This window comes from Anneissia japonica, unplaced genomic scaffold (assembly GCF_011630105.1).
Source record: "Anneissia japonica isolate Jap-2015-1 unplaced genomic scaffold, ASM1163010v1 scaffold718_len1063573_cov188, whole genome shotgun sequence".
Taxonomy (NCBI): domain Eukaryota; kingdom Metazoa; phylum Echinodermata; class Crinoidea; order Comatulida; family Comatulidae; genus Anneissia; species Anneissia japonica.
Window position 1 is genome coordinate 570778 of NW_022727435.1, and position 18409 is coordinate 589186.

The 18409-nt window shown below is 32.4% G+C and overlaps 1 protein-coding gene across 1 annotated transcript; it reads right to left on the reverse strand.

The window, feature by feature from the left end:
• Positions 1-1927: 1927 nt before the first annotated feature.
• On the reverse strand, positions 1928-18409 carry LOC117113726 (26S proteasome non-ATPase regulatory subunit 11-like). Its single transcript, XM_033257164.1, has 9 exons — positions 18289-18409; positions 16386-16515; positions 15490-15601; positions 14246-14328; positions 11829-11973; positions 10009-10132; positions 5641-5802; positions 5379-5430; positions 1928-4384 (listed from the first exon to the last, which is right to left on the reverse strand). Exons 1-9 carry the CDS (start codon positions 18310-18312, stop codon positions 4242-4244), a joined length of 975 nt encoding a protein of 324 aa, XP_033113055.1. The 5' UTR covers positions 18313-18409; the 3' UTR covers positions 1928-4241.

An 18409-nucleotide genomic window follows, 5' to 3' on the forward strand; every position in this document is an offset into this window, starting at 1 on the left:
AGTAGTTGAAAACTACGAAGAGGAGTTTTGAGATGTAAATTTACCAATGTTCGTGATTAGAGTGGTACCATGCTTTACACAAGTTAATATGAATAGGTATTATTGTATTATAATAATCATCATCGTCACTACCGTCTTGTCATCATCAACAAGGGGGCTTCACAAGCTTACGAAGATAACGAATACGGTCACGGCATCTAAATTTTAGTCGATCCATCCCATACAGTAGCATACCTGTCACATTGGCCATCCAAGCCTTTTAAAATCACCATTATCATTATCCTCTGTCATCATCATCACCGTCATAATTATCACTATCCTTATCGTCACCATGACCACTACAATTATCATCATTAGTATCTTTAGCCTGTTTATCACTAGGCGAATTCATTCGCGCGAATCAAATTTTCGGCAAGCTTTCAGAGCTTTGATTTGCTGCGCATGTTTTCGCTTCACAAAAACCCGATAGAAATGTGAATGCGCATGCGTATGAACTGACGCTTTCGATTCGCGCAAATAAATTCGCCTAATGGAAAACCGGCTTTAGTGGCTGCTGTGGGGAGGGTGCCATTGTCACCCAGCAGCAAGAAAAACCCATACGACCAGCTGAACAACGGGCGGATGGGCTCTTCGGAGTCAACGGCCAACAATAACTAAGTTTAAGAAGTAGAAGTATATTTAGCAACATATTATTTTGATATCATTATATTTTTAAACTTATGTTTCATTGTGATGTGCATAGAGGTCATGACAATAAGCGCCTTGCAAGTCCACCATTAATATTATCATCACCTTCATGGTGAATTAAAAAGCTATATTGACGAAGAACATTTAGTCTTCCCCTTTATGTTCCACTGTTCTTGCATCTTTTTTTATTTCAGTCGGGTCTTTTTTTTTTTTTTTTTTTTTTTTTGCAAATCCGTAAATCACGCTCAATATTAATCACGTATCCCTAAATGTTAGAGATTTAGAAATGCTGAATTAAAGTTGAATTAAAGCCACAATTTTTTCATATACAAATTTATAGCCCATTAATTTACCAATGGCAAATACATCCGGCTACAACTTGAAAATGACAGAACATCGACTTCACAAACATTCTAGCAGTGCATGCAAGATTTGAAGCCTTTTCACTGGTGGGCTTCTGATCCCTTAACAATAACAGTGGCATGATTCCCAAAATGGAAAGAGAAACTAAAACTGAGACTTTAAGACAACACCAGTGGTGGACGAGCAGAAGAAAACAAAATCAAAATATCCCGTATTCATTACGGTATCAATTATTAGTTAAGCTGGGGATTCTTCAAAGGACGAGTGTGATTTTTTGTTTTAAATCACAGTCCGTTAGAGATAATCTTCTGGTTGTCACTGGAGTAAATAAGCTGTAATAAAAAAAATAACCCGAATGATTTCTAATTTTACATTGACAACTGCTATGCAATAAATCCTGCATTTCTGTGTCTGCACATAAAACACAACGAAGGGTTTGATTAGATTCGGCATTTTGAGCGTATTGCTGTAAGCAGAGGGAAGTTCATTTTTCAGCCTCCGGTGTGACGCATAACTTGGTTGTCGAACCATGTAGCAATTTAAGTTATGAAAAAGCATTAGAACCCAGACATGACTTACAATTGATCAGTGTAACGCAATATTCACAGCCTCAATTGGGTTATGGATCATATGTACATTACCTGATTGCATTACATACACATCCAAATCAGAAGTACTCGTTCTGAATTACACGTTACATTTTGTAGGTGCACACCTTTAACTACCAGCGTACTAGGTTCAGTCGACCAACAAAGAAAAACGGGACATTTTTTTTTCTTGACTTGATAAAAAAAAAACATTGATAATTTAGTGAGGTGGGTGGGCGAAAACGTTCTGAAAAACAATTCTCGAGTACACAGGAAGCTTCACATTAATTTCAGATATATTTACAACCGATATTTCTTTGGATTACCCCAAGTTTTTCTATATTAAAAAATCTGTATCTCATTAGGGAGCTTTCGATTTGTGCGACGACGCGACGCTAGAACGTAATCACTAATGCGTGACCGTCCTACCTGGCGTCCTACGCTCTCTCCATACGTAGATTTGGCCAAATTGCGTTCCAGACACTACTCGACAAGGTGACCTTAACATACTCGCATGTGCAGATGACTTTTAGTGACGTCATTACGTTCTACGTCCTACAGTCGTCGTGCAATCGAAAGCTCCCTATAAACCGTTCCAGAGTTTCTAAAACACTCTTTTTTGTGTCTTATAAAAATTAGTTGTACAACACATTAACAAAATTTTTTTTCTTCCAAGCCTGGCTGAAAAAAAAATCTTGCATTTAATAGTATAATTGAACTTCTGGTAATATAAATCGAGCTTCATAACTCCACAACTGACAAAAACAAACAACAGGCTTAACATTATTTGACTGCATTTGATCCATAATTAGTGAAAGAATGTGGCAATATGACTTTTAGACTACAGTTCGAGTCCGCTACCAATCATTTGCTTTAAATAATGTATCCACTGGCAAAAAACCAATAAGTTTATCACTAGTCTTTTTTCATTTATTCACATGATTCCACAAAAACTTTTGGGTGTCACGATTTTTTCACCACGCAACTGTCAAATATACGTTTCCTCAAGATTAGTTTTCTCAAAACTAGCATTTAGCTGTAGGAATTTTCGCTAGCCGGGTAAGGTGTGGATGGCCTTATTTTCACACCCAGGTTCCCTAAAGCTGGTTTTACACTATGCAAATTTTTTTTGCGAGAATCGAAAGCGTCGGTTCAAGCGTATGCACATTCACATTTCTATTGGAGTTTTTCGCTTCAGCAAAATCTATCTGTTTCTACATTTTGCGAAGTGAAAAAATTCGCAACCAATCAGAGCTCAGGAAGCGAACAGACGCTTTCGATTCGCGCAAATAAATTCGCCTAGTGTAAAACCAGCTTTAGAACCGCTTAAGGCTGCTTCTTCGATTTTCAAATGACCAGCCAAACTAAGACAACAACATTTAAATTGTTGTAGAAAGGCAAGGGAGTTTAAATGGGTACCTGGTAGAATACGATTTAGATTTAGCTTGGCTTTCAGGCCAAATTTTGGATTACTCGGATATTGCTATGAAAAATAATCTTTTTAAAGCGCTCACTGCATGCCATAGACAAATGAAACTGGCGTCCTATACTACAATATTGTACAAAAATAATATTAACTAGTGCCTTGCATAATCTCGATGAGTAATAAAAGTGTATAGACATCACTGGCCCCAATATCATAATAAACCACAGAAATATTGCTGATTTACGAAAACAGAATACTGTATTTATTTTATTAAACTTAAGAACAAGTTCCTTCATTAAAACAATACAGGGGAGTTGTTTAAATTGCTGGGTCATTTTGATGCAATGAAAAAGATAAGCACCCTGGGTTGATATGATTCCATGGGGAATGTAACACCAGATCATTTTAATGACGATCCGTTCAGGCTGCCACCGACAATCAGTAGATGCCATTGGGTTACCTAGTGCTCACAGACGGCAGAGTTGGACTTGCCGGCCATTGGTCATATTATGAAGCGAGTGCCCAGCTTAATATTATTGGCAACATAGGACAATCTTAGGCTCAGTATTAATAATAACACTAACATCGGTAAACAAATATAATAGAAAAGAATTATTTATGAATATGAAAAAAGAATAACATAATTTGTTTACTTGACTTTGTTCAGTTAACTGTAATAATTTACGATTTAAAAAAAAAAAACAGCACTTGATTGTCAACATTTTGTAACAATTGGTGCATTAAAAAAACAAAAAATGAACTTACTCAATCAGAATATCAATAATAGTTATAATATATTAATAATGGTAGTGAATGGTTTTGGCAAAATAATGAATTACCAATATCATATGTACATATCTGTTTTAATAAAACAAAAAAAAGAATTATAATACATATAAACTTGCCTAAATCGAATAATTTTACATGCCAAATTGTTGTGTTCTCCATTAATTTACAATCTGTAAGTCGAATATTTTTGTACTTTTTATGTTTTTGAGATGTGTAAACAGCACAACAACATTATTCATATGCCAAAACTATTTATGGCAACCAATATTGCTACAAAAAGAAGCCAGAGATAGAGAATGAGGATTTTACTGTGATTTGCAAAGGGAATGCAATAATAAACTGCAGTCCTAGCTGAAGCAAAGGCCATGTAACACCCACAATATAATACTTCAGTGAAGCTTGTGTGTCTTGCTATACAAAGAGTCGACCACCTTTCCCATGCTCTGTATCGTCTCCAAGGCCATCTCATACGTTTGATCTACTACGGGTTCATCAAACACAATTAAAACGCCTTCGCCTTGGTCCAGAATACCTATAAAACAAAATATGATTAGTCCAAAACAGTTCACAGAGGGAAAAATAAGCTTATATTTATTATATTTCAATGTCCAATTGCAATTTTCTGTTTCATTTTCTACATAAATTACAGAATGAACTTTTAATATAAGCTTTAAATTATAAATAACATTTAAATACATTGAGTAGTTTTTCATCACATAAACTTTGAACGTTCACGACAGGGCGTAATTTATTTAGAAAATATAAGTGAATGATAAGAAAAAATAAGAGTGAAGGATGATGATAGTGGCAAAGTTAACAAAAATGAGATGGCGTGCACAATTCAAGGAAAAACATTGATTAGATAAATCCACTTTACTTAAAAAAAACCAGTTTATGTAAGCAAGTGATTTGTTGCATAATGAAGGTGATTCCATTAGCTGATGTCGAGGAACAATACACAGGTACACAAAGTGACATAATAGGTTTACTACAAACTGAATGAATGTAACAACAATAATAGCAACATATATATCATTCATAATCATAAATTATGAATACTGTAAGAAATTACAAAATGCAAATAGAGTTTAATAATACATTTATTAACTTTTTCAGCCATCAAGATAAAGGCTTAACATAATAAACTAGGTTACTTCATGAATAATCTAAATAATGAATTATCAATTATTATTTTATACATAAATTTAATTAAACAACTTATAATATTTTAAATGACCTTAATAATTGCTCTACAAAAATAATTAATGACATAAAATCATATTGGAGTGTAGGATTCATCATTAAAATTTGAGTGGCATTCTTGAAAGACAAGATTTAACTAATTTGCGGAGCAGTATAAAATTTCAGATAGGTACAATCAATCAAATTGACGCATACCACCCAGGGAGGAGATCGTTAACACATATCTACATGCGGGATTGAGTGCATAACTGCAGAGATGAGCCATTTTTCAAATAGCAGACAAAAAAAAAATGAACTGAAATTAAAGCGATAATTATAATTACCATGAAATTTCTTGTCTAGAATCATTTGCGAAAGCTTCCTTTCCACTAGATCCTGCAATGGAAGACGGTAAGATGATCAGAGATTGAAAGAAAAAAAAAAAGAATAAATAAATCTTACACATTAAATGTTGTTTACATCTAGTAAAAGTTTAGAAATCCAGTTCTGGTTTATTGATGGCTTTTCATTTTAAGGCAAACGCACAGTGTTTTCCATACCAAAATGAAAATCTGTTTTGGAGCAAATGCTTTTTTTCATACTTACAATTGGTAGTTTAATGATGTGGCTTATGTGCTGGACCTGTACGCGTGAGAACGGCTCAATAATACGACAGAGATTCTGTTCCAATAGATTGTCATACAGGGAGTCAAGGTGGGCCTGGATTATCGTATCCTCCTGTAGTTCAACTCTGTAATTTGTAAGAGCCTGAAAAATCAAACCAATGCAACAATATGAGTTTCTAATAAGGTAATTGAAAGAGTGGTCAGCATTGTTTTCATTGCACATTTTGCAGGGGTAAGGTCAATAAATTTACTTCAGTCACAGTTGAATATCTAGGACTATTATCATTGTCAGCCGGGGAGGGGGGGTGATAGGGCAAAACAATAAAGGATGAGGTGCTTCTGTAACTTGGGGTTGGGGACGATGTGCGAAAAAAATTCAAATTAATATCATTTGAATTTTGGTACAACAAACTTCAGGGGTGGATCCAGAGCAAAATTTGTGTTGGGTTGGGGGGGGGGGATGCGCAGTGTGAAGCAATGAGCTCTGGGGAAAGGGGTGTAGTCAATTGTAATATAAAATCAATATGAGTACGCAGATTAAAACTGTTATAAAGGTATCACCCCACTGTATACTCTCCCTCAGTTTGATCCCCTTATATGTATGTCATTAGATGCTTTTGTTGTCAGGTCAACATCTATAGCCCTTACCCATGCTAAACTTGCATATTTGTGTTTTATGTCCCAAGTGTCAGCCTTGGGCTAATAATATATAAATATTGTCATTAATTTTCCAACTAGCTAAAAGGTTTGAAACATCACAATAAAAATATTATTTACTTATTTTGGATCTGTTTGTTTCCTTAGTGCAATGACTGACAAAAGCTTCATAAATTTAATATTGATATTTTTCTTTGTTTATAAGGCATAATTCGGTCAATATACCAGGTACCTCACATCAATATAAGGATTAAAAACGTATAATCCATATAGTTGTAGTAGGTTCTGTCTTATCATAACCAATAAAAATTACATTCATGCATAACATCATTTTGAATGTTTGTAATAGCATGTTGTTTACAAATGTTTTACAAGGCAGCTGGTAAGTAATGTTTGAAGATGGTGTTTTCAAATTCTCCTGACCTCACCAATAATAAATAAATAAGTAAATTTTTATATGCTCTAACAAAATTAGGGAAATAATTTAATAAAGTTATATTTATATTATTCATGACCTCACCAATAAGAAATAAATAAAACTAATATAATTCAATGTTTATATGTTCTAATAATTTAGATAATTCAATTGTAACTCATTCTTATGTCAATAAAAATAAAATAATAAAGAATGTAATGTCATCATTGTACGAAAACATGCCAAAACCTCTATTAAAGAGACAATTCCATGTTTTTGGTTAGTGTCCCTGAATAGGGTATCCCTATTCAGGGACACCCGTATTAAGAGGACACTTTTTTGAGCCCCGAAGGTGTTCCCTAGGAGTTCTACTGTATATTGTTAATATATGCATGGAGGAATTAGATTAGATCCAATATATATGCATAATAGGGGTTTGTCAGATTGAGTCGATGTAATATTGAGCAATTTGCCTAAAATATAGCAGTTCCAAAAAGTTCAATGACGTAGTAATAAATGGCAAGATTGCTTACTTATGAATCATGTTTTATATTCTAATTTAAAATATTGTCGTTGTTAGCAACTATCTTATATTCAACAAATATCAATTATGCTGAAGCTCAAGCATCAGTGTTTTACAGTAGAACAGTTTCAATGGATTTGTTTTTATGAATCTGGAATTATTTGTAATATAGAATGCCCACTACGTTTCAATGCATAATAAATTTTATGAAAAATCTAAAATAAATGTTATTAATCGTTTCCATTTTAAATATACCACATATAATCACTTCTTGAATTGCTATTCTTTGAATGAAAAAAATATTTTCAAATATAATCAACATATAATTGATTTGAAAATATTTTTTTCTTTGATAAAAATATTGTTGGACAAAAAGGAACTGTTTTCATTGCTAACGTATTGTATGAATTGATGCTGGGTACATTATTAACATTTTTCGTTATTGAGAAATATTATTATGAAAATTCTTCTGAAATTTGGAATAGCCTTGATTTAACAATTGCTTTTTTTTTTCTGGAAATGCCAAATTGATAATGGAATAATCTCTATATTTGGGATACCTAGCAAGCATACAGTATTGAAAAATAATATTTGAAAGTGAAATAGTGTATTTTTTGGGGTTTCCATATTTTACCCTGGCATATACAGTGGGCAATTTAATATCTTTAGAATTTTTAATGAGCAATCCAACTGTTAAAATTAAATGTACAGATACCATATAGGTGTATATTGCAGGTGACATTTACAGTGTGATGCATACTGGTAACCATTTAGATGTAAAGGTGAAATTATCATTTTATTGCATAAAACAGGTGACATTAACATTTCGATGACCAGTGGCATTAACATTTTGACATACAGAACAGATGTTGCTATCATGTTGATGTACATTAAAAGGGACATCTACATGATAATGACAATGCATCTGCCATTATCATGTAGATGAACAGTCAAGATGGCAATAACATGATATTGACAATACATCTGCCATTATCATGTAGATGTACAGTAAGATGACATTAACATATAAATGTACATTACAGATGGCAATAATACTTAGATGTTTGGATATACAAGTGACATTAACAATTACCATGGATGTTGACAGGCAACATAATTAAAAGTTCATTACAAATGAAAAGTGACATTTAAAAATTAGATTCATACAGGAGAAAAAACAGATAAGATTTATTGTACAGCAAATAACATGAACATTTTTTAAATCAGACTTACTGCACATTTGACATTAGATAAGAATTACAGTAGAGAAAACTTCAACCGCGGAAATAATAAAAGATGTCTTTAAACTGTAGAATAAATCTGCATTAACAAAATGAGATGTGCGTTGCAGATCATTCAAGGTTCGTACAGAGATAATGATGACAATTATGCTAGAAGATGGAAACTATAAATCATGCAGCACTAAACAGCAGCTGATCACTGGAAAGAATAATCTGGTACTACTATAAATAGCCAAGTAATGAATTAAAAGCATTCTAAATAGGGGAATATGTTATTTAAAACTTATTTATTCAAGATACATTTTCAGACAGATGAACTTGTTTTTAACAAAGGTCTTTATCAGTACTGAATCTAATGGCAAATGTTTTTCAGATGACCTCAGAAACTAGTCCCAACCAAAAAAAAGCCATCCTTATACCATAGGTGGGTAAAAAATACTTTAGTTTACTGTATGCCAATATCTGTATTCTAAAGTGCATATCCACACTATCAAATTTTATATGACAAATATATGTGATATGCCCATATTTGGGTGTAATATGACATCATCATGAACATATACAGTATGGGCACATAACGCAAATGTGTCTATATTGGGTAATACAAAGGTGTCAGACACTTCAAAACTAATTATCTATTCCATGGTGAGAGAAATTAATGCCTATATAACTGTAATTGTAAAAAGTTGGTTGCTAGGAGACCAGAACCACATTTCCAAGAATCAATATCTGGCATTACAATCAAACCAGCAGCCACACGAGCATCACACATTATTGCATGAAAACACTAATTATAGTTTTTCTTTTCTGTTATAATTACGTTAAGAATAGCTTGTATAAGGAATTAATTTGATGATGTTGGGCCTGTCTGTAATTTTTGAACCATCATTCATGTTCATTGCATATTTAATCAAAATTGTGGGGGAAGCAACCTTTATAATTAAGCATTGAAACACCATCAAATGCATATTATTCCATACCACTTTCATACTGAATGTTTTTTTGAGAAATAATTAAATATACTTTTTTTTACAGTATAAACTGTTTATATTGACATATCACAATTTCAACTCATTTTATTATTCAGCTTACTTTGCAATTTTCTTCCATCTAATTACATCCTAACATTTTTGTTAGTCTACATCTTCTGGTTGCTAAAAACCTTTAAAAAATTTTACGAAAATAGTAATGTTTGTATCCGTTTATGTCTCTTTATTATGTTTGTAGTTATTAAGGTATTAAGTAAGGTACCGGATCTGTATACAGATTTGTCTCCAAGATTACGGCATTTGTTTGTTAGTTGAACTAGTGAAAATAAATTATTATGATGATTATTATTTGTCAAATTATTTAAATTTCTGTAGTTTTTTTTATTAAGTTGTAATTCTCTCTCGACACAAGAGCATGACATGTATTATTATGGAGACAGAATAACAAGCTGCTCAATTTAGTCAATCAACAATTAAAGAGCACCTGTTAATTTACTGCAAAGAAAAGTGGGACTCTATTTACCTTCTGAAATTCTGAGAGTGATCTGTTTTGACTTGCTGTTGCTATGCTCTTCATAGCTTCCACATTGGACCCAGCATACCGCAATGCTAGCTTACCACTAACTATAGATTGTACATCCTCAGGCCTGAATCAGAAAACAAAGAGTTTGTTATATGTAATGTTGTATAATGCTTTGCTTACCCATTATATATTATACTTACACCTTCAATAAGTACAACTTATTTTTTCTTGCTGATGGTAGAAGGATAAATTCTCACAGGCATTTGCCACACCCTACATATTAATGATCTCTTAAAATCCCCGGCCGCTCAACCTTAGATTTAAGTGCTTTCCATGAAACTTATGTAATGCCCACCAGATCACTAAACTCAGAAGTACACACTAATAGTCCAACTTTTTCTCATTACTTGCAGTATAATCTTGTATCACAATGGAGATAGTGTTGCTTTAAACCTAGCCGACTGCCAATACTTTTTGCTTGCCTGAGCTACATAATAAACTAGCCCTATAATGCTATTGCAATAACCAGCACAATAGCTGAAGTACGGTCATGTCAGAGTACGCTCAACCGATGCAATTAGAGGTAAATGGTACAAATTTTTATTACATACCCGCAAAAGTGTACCTTGAAAAGCGTATTAGCCTTGAACATCAAATAAACTTATATAACAGACAGCATTTATTCCATTTGATAAAGTGGTGAAATGTATTCAGGGATGTCACCACAGTGGTCGGCGGTGGACGGGCCCGTCCAGCACTCAACATTTCCGACCAGGATTTACAGGCTCCCGACCACCACTATTATTTCAACAGTTTACAAATTGTAACAAAATAATTAGTTTACCTAAACACAATACAAGCTAAATTGATAGATAGATAAAGACAATAAGAATACAATAAATGTTTCCGTGGTTACGTTAATTGTAACAAAATACTGCACTGCCCTGCTATTCATCGCTAACTTAACAGCCTAGGCCTAGGCCCAGTTAAGTCATAGCGGACATTGTGGGCTGGCATGACACGGTTGCTCTGTACACATTCAAAGGTTAAAGTTGAAATCGTGACCATTCAAGTGTTTTATTATGAGATCATGGTCCGTGGCAGGAAGAATATTATTGAACATTTACGAAACCTGATTTATGTTTTATTTCTTTACTTTCTTTTCATTTTGTATTTTAAGTTTTTCACTTTTAATTATAATTGATATATAATGTGTGTAAATGGACAAAAAATAAATAAATGAGTGCACATGAATCAGTGACATACACATTCATCGTGGTAATCGTCAAACATGTGAAATTATGGCAAACAATGCGGCTGGGTACAGTCGGATCGACGCTTTGTCGCCGGGATTTGTTCATTATTATTTTTTAATCTAAAACAAAGCATGTCAACTATTGAATTTAATTTAATTAGGCCTACAGTAAGTCTCATCTTCATCTGTTTTGTTGCATTCCTCAAATTCTGGCCTAGGCCTACCTGGGCCTAGCAAAAAAAAATCGCGTCAGCTAGCCTTGGGCTAGGCCCGCTCGACTTACTTAGGCCTTTTGGTTTTTAAGAGCTTTCACGAATACGGCAACCCCCCACCCCCAGGAAAACGGGGGGGGTCAACCCCCGGGAGAATGCGGAATGATTGCCGACCGGCACAGCTGGAGACATCCCTGTGTTGTATTGTATTTCATTTTATGAGTAACGAGTCATTTATGCACACTCCACTTAATTTATATCATCATGTCACAAATAATATATTCTAAAAAAAAGCCCCCTCTAATTTATTGATAGTATCCTGAAACAAAATAGAAAGACTATCTGTGACTTACGAGTTAAGCATAATCTTTGATAACAACATATACTTGAGTGCATCCATGGCCTTAGGGCTATCGATAGAATCATAACCTTCAAAAGCCTCATAGAAATATGAATATGCGGTTTTGAAATCACGTTCATCCGCGGCATGGAGAACACCTAGAAAAGAAGAAGGACATATTATTATCATTCAATGTTTAATATGATGATCATTATTATTAAAATAATTTTGAAGGTTTGCATAGTGAGTAACAATAATAAAAATAATTTGGCTTTCAGTACACCGTGTATAGGATAACATTACTGTATTCCCATCCAGACAATAACAAAAACTACCACTGAGGACTAAATACAAGCACACAAGGCCAGGAAAAAAGGTATAAAATCATATACTGCTGCCCACAAATATGAGTGGTTCAATGGAACAACTATGTCAATGCAGTATAAGATTATGCGCGTCACAAGCTACCATCAATTTCACCCTTTAACTCACATGGCTGGAGGCTTAATGTCACAATTTCTTGACAGGAGATGGGTGATTGCGATACCTCCTGCAAAGTGGCAGTGGATAATAGTATGCCGTCCGAAAATCGATTGTGTGTTATAAATTATTATTACATCATCATGATATATATTATTGTTTGTATAATTCTTTTTGCATTGCTTTATTCTAAATTGTTATTTTCAGTTTTTGTACATTCTCATCATTTTCTGCAGCATTTGTGGAAACCTATAATTAGAGTTGGTTGCAATAAAAATATTGAACACAATTATTATCATTGTTTTGTATTATCACCATTATTCATATACACATAATGCAATTATAATTGTTACATCATACACAAATACCTATATTTCTAATCTATAATTAGCCAGTATAGTTTATAACCATAATTAACAACATATTACACAATCACGAAGCCATATCAACAATCGTTGAATCAGTTCATGAATACTGTACATAAAACACATGATAATTAAAGCTAAAATTATTGATACACTCTATTTATACCAAGCAACTATATAACAAAACACATTAGAGACAAATCCTTCAGTGGTTGCATAAGCCAAAAGAAAAATATGGTGTGTATATATAATATAAGCTTCGTTTTTGCAAAAATATATATTTTGCAACTACGAAGGAGCAAAAAATACATATACTGTATGCTCATCATCAAGTGATCAGCCAATTGGCAGGTTCATGGCAACCACTCCCACCCTTTCTTCCCATCTAAAGCCGCTGTTTTTAATTGTTCGTATGTGTTTCTCTTTTTTATGTCATCCAGGAAAGCACATCTCATTCTTCCTCAAGTTGGTCTTCCCATATCGACCACCTAAGACAATTTTTAGAAGGCAATCCTGTAGAATTGAATGTCCAATCCATTCGTGTTTTGCTTATTTATTCTTTTTAATATTTGACTCTTTTCATAGACTTCATCCGGGACTACATTTTTTGTCAGGTCAGTGTATTTCATACATGTACGTTTTTCTCGTTAGTTACTTTACTGTTGGAATAGTTTACTGTATATATTGTTAATGCCACTTCCATAGATAAGTTTGCCTTTTAAATGTTATACCATGTTAAAACGATTAGATGAGGTCGAAGAAAAAACAAATTGGGTGTCAAAATTTAGGCTATTGCTAAATATTCATGGATTTGGGCATGTGTGGCTCAACCAGGGTGTTAGTAACAAACTGCTGTTTTTAAAAGCATTTGAACAAAGATGTAAAGATGTTTATTTACAGGAGTGGAGAGCACAAACAGACTCACGTAAACATTGTTTTTATCTGCACTACAAGCACTTTATTCAAATTGAAAATTATTTAAAATCAGTAACCATATTTAGGCATAGAAGATGCATTACAATGTTAAGAACCTCATCGCATTATGTTAAATGTGAATATAAGAGGCAATGATGAGTCAGTGCAACTATGCCGTATGTGTGATCAACAAGAATCAGAAGATGAGTTCCACTTTTGTCTTGTCTGCCCTGCTTACAAGACGCATAGGGAATCTTTGTTGAGTAAATATTATTGGAGAAATCCCACATTATATAAGTTTTATGATTTGTTAACTAATGAACATGCGCAGGTCAAAATGGCTAAACTGTTATATGTTGTATTTAAAAAAAGAAAGTCCTCATTAGAAGGTACTACATGGTAATATTATTTTCTATGGGCCGGAGGCCTAAGGATTTAAATAAAGGCAGGCTAAAATTATGCATGGAAGATGTTTAAAAGGCCTTCTTGAAACACACTGGCGAAACCACAGCCTGGTGTGTGAACCTTATTCAAAGTGGATATCTTAGAGGGACTCACAAACCTTTAACAGTTTTCCAATCTAAATGTCACAGTAAATCAAGCTAAAAATGCCAACTATTAGTGATCCTTTGGCAACAAAACAATATTTATTTTGGGCCTTAATTATTACCTGATTGAAGATCCAGTGCTGCTTGTAGTTTCGGAGGGCAGTAAATGGCGTTTGCAGTGGTTCTTGCTGATGTCAATGCTGCCCTAGAAAAAAAAAACAGAGGTCATTATTAAACAACAAGAGGAATTATGTCTAACGGATTGATTGACAGACAAAATGATATATTGACTGACTAATCCAATTCATTTGTCCTTAATAAAAATTATAAATTATGACACTGACATCATTATAAGTCATGAAATTTAATGTACATTTAGTATTTAATGTTTATAGGCATGTAAATAAGGACAAATTCTTATTCTTGAATATGACCCAATTTATAGAGTAAAATATTGAATCACAACATATTTTCATGTCTATATCATATCTGACATACTTTCACCTAATGCATGTAGTAGATTACACAAAGGAGAAAACATTATAAAATAAAAAATACACCATTATTTTGTGCACAATAAAAATTATATATAAATTAAAAATTACAACAGTTTATATTGTAGCATCAACAGAGATTCAAATGTTTTTTTCTCACACACAAAAAAAGCATTATTATTGAGGGAAGCAAAGAGAAAACAATATCAATTATCAAAAGCCTAAAATCCAAGAAAGAGGGTGCTACTGCTAAGCATAAGCACGAATTGTATGTAATGATTTCTTTCTTAAACTTTATTTAACGAGGGTGTGCCTAACAGCAATGCTGTTTGGTTTAAAGGGGCCCTCATGTAAAAACCAACAAAATCAATTTGAAAATACAATAGTTAATAATATTCAGCCTGAAATAAAAATCTAATTTACAAGAAAAAAATGCAAAATATAATTTTTAATTATTCAAAATATGAAGTTAAACTTGAAAAAAAAATATAACAGTTATAAATATAATTAGATAAATAAATTCATGTTTTTCCTAAGATGTTACAATAAAACACAAAATTCATTATAACAATTAAAATTTGTAGAATATTAAAATTGTGATAATTACAATTATTCAAATTTAAGCCATTGCAAAATTCATGCGTAAGGTAAAGAAGCATATGTACAACAACACTGGCATCAGAATTAACCTTAAATATAAATAGGAATGAAAATGATAAAAGCAAAAGGCTAGCAGGAAAGAAATATTAAATGATACGGTTGGAGAAAATAACCAATAAAAAGTCAATGAAATTAAAAATGATTAAAAAAAAATTATGTATAAACTAAGATATGGCTCTTGATAATTTACTAAAAACCACTGGAAAACGTACCTAGATTTTTGTAGGTTACTCAAGGCATGGTAAACTTTACTTTCAAGAAGTTGTACTTCAACAAGAAGGGCCTTATCATCAAGCTTCTTTAGTTCCTTGAGCAGAACTGAGCCTGTGGGTCAAAAGCCAGTAGAAAATAAATATTTAATAATACATTTCTAGTATGGTCACTTAAAGTTGAGGAAATTTTCATGTGAAAGGCTTGTGATTTGTACGAACCAAAAAATTGAATATTTTTGCAGTCGAAGATCTCAAACTTGTGAAATAACTGTACTGCAACAAAAATTTGTAGGTGAAAATTATTGCAGTGTGTCCTCCACTTTTTAATTAAAAAAAAAAGTAAAGTCACACAATAAAAGGATTAAATTAATTATAAATATTAATTATAGAAATTTGTGATTTTTTAGAATTCAAAATTTACATTCTATTTTTATCTGGTAGCGAAAACATTTATTTCTAGGAATCATGATCAAAATAGAAGTAGTTTGTTACAATTTTTATTCAAAACAATAAGGTATTGGCAGCGTAGAACCATTACGCAAAGCTACAAATCTAATTTAATATAATATGTGATTCGCAGTTATAAAAAACAATCTATTATTCAAGAGAAAACAACACTTTACATTGATCATCTTGACAGCTTCTTTGAACATCATCTTCTAAGATTGTTTCCTTTTTTGATATATGGTATATATATCTTGATGTTTGTTTGTTTGTAGTAGTTTTATGTTTGTGTAAAGTGTAAACGTTTTGATGCTTCTTTTTACATTTATTTTTTCCAATTCTGTATATTTTGTATTTTCAAATGTATCTGTAAATTCCTCCCAATTCAGTTTTATCGTAACTGCTATGAGAAATAGAGTTATCCTAAAGCTTGACTTGATCATCTAACTTACCAACAGAGAGAGCTTCCTGGTATTGCCTTGTGTCAAAATACAATGCAATAAGCCTAGCTTCCAAAGCCTGCCTGAGGAATGTCCTCTTTTCTTGTTTGGCCCATTCGATACATTCCAAGCAGAGAGTCACCTACAAGAGCCAAAAATATATGTCACCACTAATACAAATATTATTACTACTATAATAATATTGAAACTTCCAATGTAAATGTATTCTAACAATATTATCTGTTAAAAGTATCCAAAATATCAAGAAAAACTTCTACAATTTTACATGCTTATATATAATAATTATGTAACATGAGACTAAATTATTACACATTATGCCATCATTAATTAATTTAATCTAATCTTGTTTTTCTAACCTGTTATCTAATGCATTTTATTGATCTTTTATGTAAAGATAACATTTTTACATAACAATTTTAGATTGTGACTGCTGTCAAATGTTTTTTTTTTGTTTTATGAATGTGCATTAAAATATCTCAAAAAACATTCTATAAGTCTGAGATAAAAAAAAATCAGTTTTGAATGACTTACAGACATTTAATTTTATGACCAAATCTTCAAATTTACTGCCAGGAAATTAAGGGTACCAGTATATGCAAAGACTATAACTTAAGAATGGAGGTTCGTAATTGGCGAGTAAAATTTTGTGTAAATTTCGAAAGCTAATAATTTATTGAAATATTATTCACTTTTTTAAAGTTTGAAGTTTATCTCTCATTCAGAGGACAGTACCTATAACAACTATTTATTAATTTTGAAAAGAGTACAATATACTGTGGGCTAGGCACCTATGGAGCCTCAGCAGCGCAGTGCAGCAGCAACCCTTAGTGGTAGAAGTAATAATAAAATAAAATAAAAATAATTATTATAAACATCAAAAATAACAAAAAAAAAAAAAATTTTTTGAATTCATTACAAATATTACATACTCATGGCAATGATAATATATTTTAGTTTTTAGTGATTTCTAATCAGTTTTAGATATTTTGTCTGTTGTTATCTTTAGGCTCAGGTTTTGCTTTTCATTGGAAGACACTTTTATTTATTTATTCATTCATTAGAATTACTAATCAAGAAATTAGCCAGAGGCTTAAAATGCATGTTTGAATAATTAAATAATTTAGGTATTACGACAGCAATCTCAGAAGGCAATTATCCAAGAATTTTCAGACAAAAATTATTTTTTCATTACATTATAATGTGGCCATATTGAAGTCTTCTTACGGCACCAAAAATTAAGAGGAAAACAAGATTAAAATTAGATCCTACATTGTAGAATTAATTCATAGTGTACCCATAATATTTGTGTCCTATTTTAGGATATAAAATAACTGTATTACTGTATAGATTAATGATCGAATCAATCAAATTTATGCATAGATCAGAGTATTTTGCAGGGAACCTCAAAATCAGTGAAATTGCATGAAAATTACATTCAATCTGGAGAACTGGAGATTTGTTTAAATAACTAGCAAGTTGTCAGGTCTGGATTAGACTAACACCGCTCATGGTAAAGTAGCCATTTTATTCGCTCGCTACAAAAATCAAAGATTTAACAAGATAGCGCACTCAGTGATTTTAAGCATAACAAATAGAAGTGATGATGTACAGTAAAAAGGAGCATAAAAATTGTTTATGAGAAGGCGTCCTATTTGTTACAATGGTTGTTACAGAATTTGCACGCAGAAATCGTGATATGCACTCCCTTTAGTTTATAAGATCTTTGATGTCAAAGTAATTGTTTTTGCTAGAGGGTAGATGCAGAAGCAGAAATTGAGGAGTGCGCTATCTTGTTAATATAATATTATAAGATTTTTAACAAGAATCTACTATGCATTATGCAATAGAGGGCGGCAAACATGATTATGCTACAACACTCAGTCTTGGTACTTACTTCATTGCCAGTACTTGCTTCCATGTCTAGGAACAGATCGACCAAAGCACGAACCAGTTTCGCTGCTTTGGCTTTGCTCACTAATGCCAGGAAGGGACGGGTGAACTTAATCAAACCACCA

Coding starts and splice junctions, on each gene's coding strand:
- LOC117113726 (XM_033257164.1), bottom strand. CDS start 18,312: ATGGAAGCAAGTACTGGCAATGAA. Junction 5,431..5,640: donor ACATCATTAAACTACCAATT/GTAAGTATGAAA, acceptor CTTCCATTGCAG/GATCTAGTGGAAAGGAAGCT. Junction 4,385..5,378: donor TCTAGACAAGAAATTTCATG/GTAATTATAATT, acceptor TTTGTTTTATAG/GTATTCTGGACCAAGGCGAA.